This window comes from Gastrolobium bilobum, unplaced genomic scaffold (genome assembly GCF_033153095.1).
Source record: "Gastrolobium bilobum isolate Gb01-03AN ecotype WA unplaced genomic scaffold, APGP_CSIRO_Gbil_v1 utg30084, whole genome shotgun sequence".
NCBI lineage: Eukaryota > Viridiplantae > Streptophyta > Magnoliopsida > Fabales > Fabaceae > Gastrolobium > Gastrolobium bilobum.
In genome coordinates, this window is record NW_026898071.1 from 286,554 (window position 1) to 290,908 (window position 4,355).

At 33.0% G+C, this 4,355-nt stretch overlaps 1 protein-coding gene across 1 annotated transcript; it reads right to left on the minus strand.

The window, feature by feature from the left end:
- Positions 1-269: 269 nt before the first annotated feature.
- Positions 270-1,947, minus strand: LOC133312572 (geranylgeranyl pyrophosphate synthase, chloroplastic-like). Its single transcript, XM_061513796.1, has one exon. It carries the CDS (start codon positions 1,545-1,547, stop codon positions 453-455), a length of 1,095 nt encoding a protein of 364 aa, XP_061369780.1. The 5' UTR covers positions 1,548-1,947; the 3' UTR covers positions 270-452.
- Between the last annotated feature and the right edge of the window lie 2,408 nt (positions 1,948-4,355).

A 4,355-nucleotide genomic window follows, 5' to 3' on the forward strand; every position in this document is an offset into this window, starting at 1 on the left:
ACATTTTTTACAAAACAGGTCTTACCAAACGAGTTTTTTTGTTTTTTTGTTCCTAAAACTAAAAAAACTGTTCTACAAAACAGAAATCAAACATACCCGTATATAACCTTGTCAATTCAATGCCGGAAAAGTTAAAACCGCCAGCACAGAAACATCAAGATGATTTAGTAAAACTCACCAGCACAGTTTGTGAGACAATGATTCAGTAATTCAGGATGCTCACTTCAGAGTTAAGACAGAATATGTCCTGTCAAGAATTCTAAAAGCAAATTGTAAAATGGAAAAACAGGTAAACTTACTCGTTAAAGATATAACATTTAATTACAAATTCAAGGTATTATGCATCATACAAAATTGAAGGCAAAGGCACATAGAAAAGGAAAGATTGTATGATACACTCCTAGTTGCAATAAAACTAAATTGCCTAAACAACAATTATTATACAACAGAGTCTAGTTTTGCCTGTAAGCAATGTAATTGGCTAAAGCAATCAAAGGAGCAGCTTTATGAGGGTCAAACCCAGAAAGCTGTTCTTGTGCATCCTTGTTCAATTTTTCAGCAAATTCCTTAGATTTCTCTATCCCCAAGAGCTTAGGGTAAGTAACCTTATCAGCCACCAAGTCCTTCCCTGCGGTCTTACCCAATTCTTGTGATGACTTAGTAACATCAAGAATATCATCCACCACCTGAAATAGCAACCCTATGCACCTTGCAAAATTCCTCAACTTCTCAACCTCTTCATCGGAACCACCACCTAGAATCGCACCAAGAACAACCGCACCTTCCAGCAACGCCGCCGTTTTATGAAGGTGAATGAACTCGAGCCTCTCCAACCCCACATCGGATAACCCTTCGGAACTGATGTCCACCACTTGTCCGGCGACGAGGCCTTCGGAGCCAATGGACTGAGCCAGTTCTCCGATTGCCCGGACAATCCTAGCAGATGGCACGCCGGCAGTGGAGACAGCGATGTGCTCGAATGCGAAGGCGAGCAAGGCATCGCCGGCGAGGACCGCCACATCCTCGCCGAAGACCTTGTGATTTGTCGGCTTCCCTCGCCGGAGATCGTCGTTGTCCATGCAGGGAAGGTCGTCGTGGATAAGCGACATGGTGTGGATCATCTCGACGGCGCAGGCCGCCGGCATCGCCATGGATTCTGTTCCGCCGACTAGTTCGCAGGCGGCGACGCAGAGCACAGGGCGCACGCGCTTGCCGCCGGCGAGGAGCGAGTACCGCATGGCCTCGTGGATCTTCTGCGGTTCTCGTAGCGAAACGGCGTCGTCTAAGGCCTGGTTCACTCTGCTCGCTTTCTGAACCATGTAGGACTTGAAATTGAAACTGGGTTTCTCTTTCTCTTCCGTTTCCAGGGTTTCTTCCTTAGTGAGCACAGCCGAGACTGAGAGAGAAGAAAAAGAGTAAAGTTGATGCCTTTGTGGTTTTGCGGTGGTAATGGAAGAAATGGGTAGAAAAGTTGGGGATCTGAATCTGATGGCTTGATTGAACATAAAATTGGGTCGTGCCCATATGTTCAGATTCACAGAACTCATATTGTGTGTCTGTGTCTGTGTCTGTGTCTGTGTTTTTTTTCTTTTTCTTTGAGGATTTTGGTGATTGTTTGGATGTGCGGTGCTATTAGACTATTAGTTACTTATATAAAATGGGTGGTTGGATCTAAAGGTTTGTTGTACTTAGGCGCTTGTCACGAAAGTCGTAGTGTTTGTAAGAGTGAATGTGGTAGTAGTCATAATTGCCTTCTTCGCCATGGTTGGGTGTGTAAGAAACTAATAAACAAAGGATAGTGAAAAAGTACAAGAAACTAATGGGGAAAACAAAAAGAGGAAAGAGTGGGGTTGGCAAATGGTGATAGATAGACACATCCTTCCCACCAATGAGTTGATGACGAAGATAGGATCATTGGATTTTGGGATTAGATGGGTTTCCCTTTCAAGTCACAGGGGGATCTATTGCGTTCCTTGCTCAATTCTATGTCGTTGTGTCATTTGTTTTGTGTGGCTCGTGTCCAATCTGGGAGTGGATTTTTGATACTTCTTTACCAAAAAAAGAAAAAATAATAATATGAAAAAAAATAATCATAAAATAAAAATAGTGTAAATATATTTGTTTTTTCTTATATTTGGTAAAAAAAAGTGTACAGATATACTAAGTGGTCGGTATATTCGTAATAATAAAAATATTTTTCCAATTCACATCATATTGGATAAAAAAATTAAACTTTAAAAGCATGGGAAAGCATATAAATTTTGGAAAAAATTCAAAAATTCCCAATTGTTTTATTTTAAATCCTTTACACTTTTATATATTTTTTAATTATTTATTTTCTATAATTTTTTTATCCTTAACATAGTTAAAAGTTAAACTAATTTATCTATTTTACCCTTCTTAAAAAAAGAAAATAGATTGAGGAAAAAATAAAAATAAAAAAGATCAAATATGTTAAAAACTTACAATATTTATAGAAAAACTACAAAATAAAAAAATATCAATATGTCTAGACAAAAAAGAAAAAAGACTGAAAGACAAAAAGAAAAAAAAATCAAATATGTTGAAAACTTACCAGAGTAACATAAAAGACTAAAACTAAAAATAAAAATATTCTAAATAAAAAGTAGACCGAAGACAAAAAAAAAATGGAGAAAAATAAGATGATTTGTCTAAATAAAAAAGAACAAAATAGATTGAAAACAAAAAAATATTGGAGAAAAATAAGACCAAATATATCGAAAATTTACAACACAGGTCTATTTTTCTTTTATCTATTTTTTATGTTATTTTTTCTTCAATTTCATTTAACAGTGATAAAAAGACTAAAAGTGAAAAAAATAAAAGGGAAAGTAAAAGTAAAAACACACCAAACATAACCAAAAAGAAAAAAAATTAAATCAAATATGTTAAAAACTTACAACGATGATTTCTTTTTCTGTATTTCTTTTTTTTTATGTTTTTTTGTCTTCACTCTTTTTTCTTCTTTTTGGTTTAAACTATTTTAATTTTTTTGATCTTAGTATTTTCTATCAATGTTGTAAATTTTCAACATATTTGGTCTTATTTTTCGTATATTTTTTTGTCCTCACTCCATTATTTTCTTTATTATTTAGACATCTTTGACCCTATTTTTTTATTTCTTTTTTGTCTTCAATCTATTTTCTTCTTTTTGATTTCAAATTTTTTATTTTTATTTTATTTTAGTCTTTTCTGTTATAGTTAAAAGTTTTTGACATATTTGATCTTATTTTTTCTTCTTTTTTTGATCTTTAGGCTTTTTTTATCTTTTATATTTAGACATATTTGATATTTTTCTTATATTTTAATTTTTTTTAATTTTAATCTTTTTTATAAGGGTTTTAAGTTTCCAACATATTTATTTTTGCATATTCTTTTATTTTATTTTTTTGTTCTTAGTCTATTCTCTTCTTCTTAGAAGAGTAAAATAGGCAGATTAATTTAGTTTATAACGATGTTAAGAATGTGTTTGGATAAAAAAAATCATTGGCGGATAAATGATTAAAAAAAGTATAAAGGTAAAAGTGATTCAAAGCAAACTATAGGAGATTTTTGAACTTTTCCTTACATATTTTTAGGGTTTAAAGTTTTTTATGTTGTTAGAGATAAAATTATTGTATACACACATAAAAGTGCGTAGGCCTTGGGTTTTTTGGTTCTCTCCCTTCTCGTCACATGATTCCATATATTTTTATGAATATGTAGGAAATAATTTTTGTTAGGAATGTGGCTTCTATACTCAAGAGGATGGTGAATTGAGTATTGCAAGATTTTTGTAAAATCCCCTTTTTGTTTCTAAATTAACATTATATAGAAACCTTGACATATGATAAGCTTAGAAATATATTCAAGCCATCAATAATACACAATCTATCACAATAATATAATTTATACTACCATATGGATAATAACAAAAAAGCAATTAAAATTCTAAAAATAAAGAGTTTAGAGAATTACAAACACTATATATTCTGGTTTGGTCACAATCATTTGTGACATATGTCTAGACTGAAGTTGCTCAATTAAATGTTTCACTATCCGTCAAACTTCACGGGTGCTTGACAAACCGCTACAACTTTCCAAGTCTTCGAGCTTTTAGATGCTTTATAATCTTCACTCCAAATTTACTTAGGTATTTGGGTACCTTTCTAACTCAATGGGTCTCAAACCCTTGAAAAGAAAAGATGGCTAAATAATCTCACAAGAGGGGAGGTGAATTGTGTGTTACTTCTTTCATAATAAACAATGGAAAAAAAACTTTTCAAAGAACTTCAACCAAAATGAAATTTACAGAACATCAACATTTTCCCAACTCAAAAACAGAATTAAAACAT

Excerpts from the sequence above, each read along its gene's own strand:
- LOC133312572 (XM_061513796.1), bottom strand. The coding sequence starts at position 1,547 with ATGAGTTCTGTGAATCTGAACATATGGGCACGACCCAATTTTATGTTC.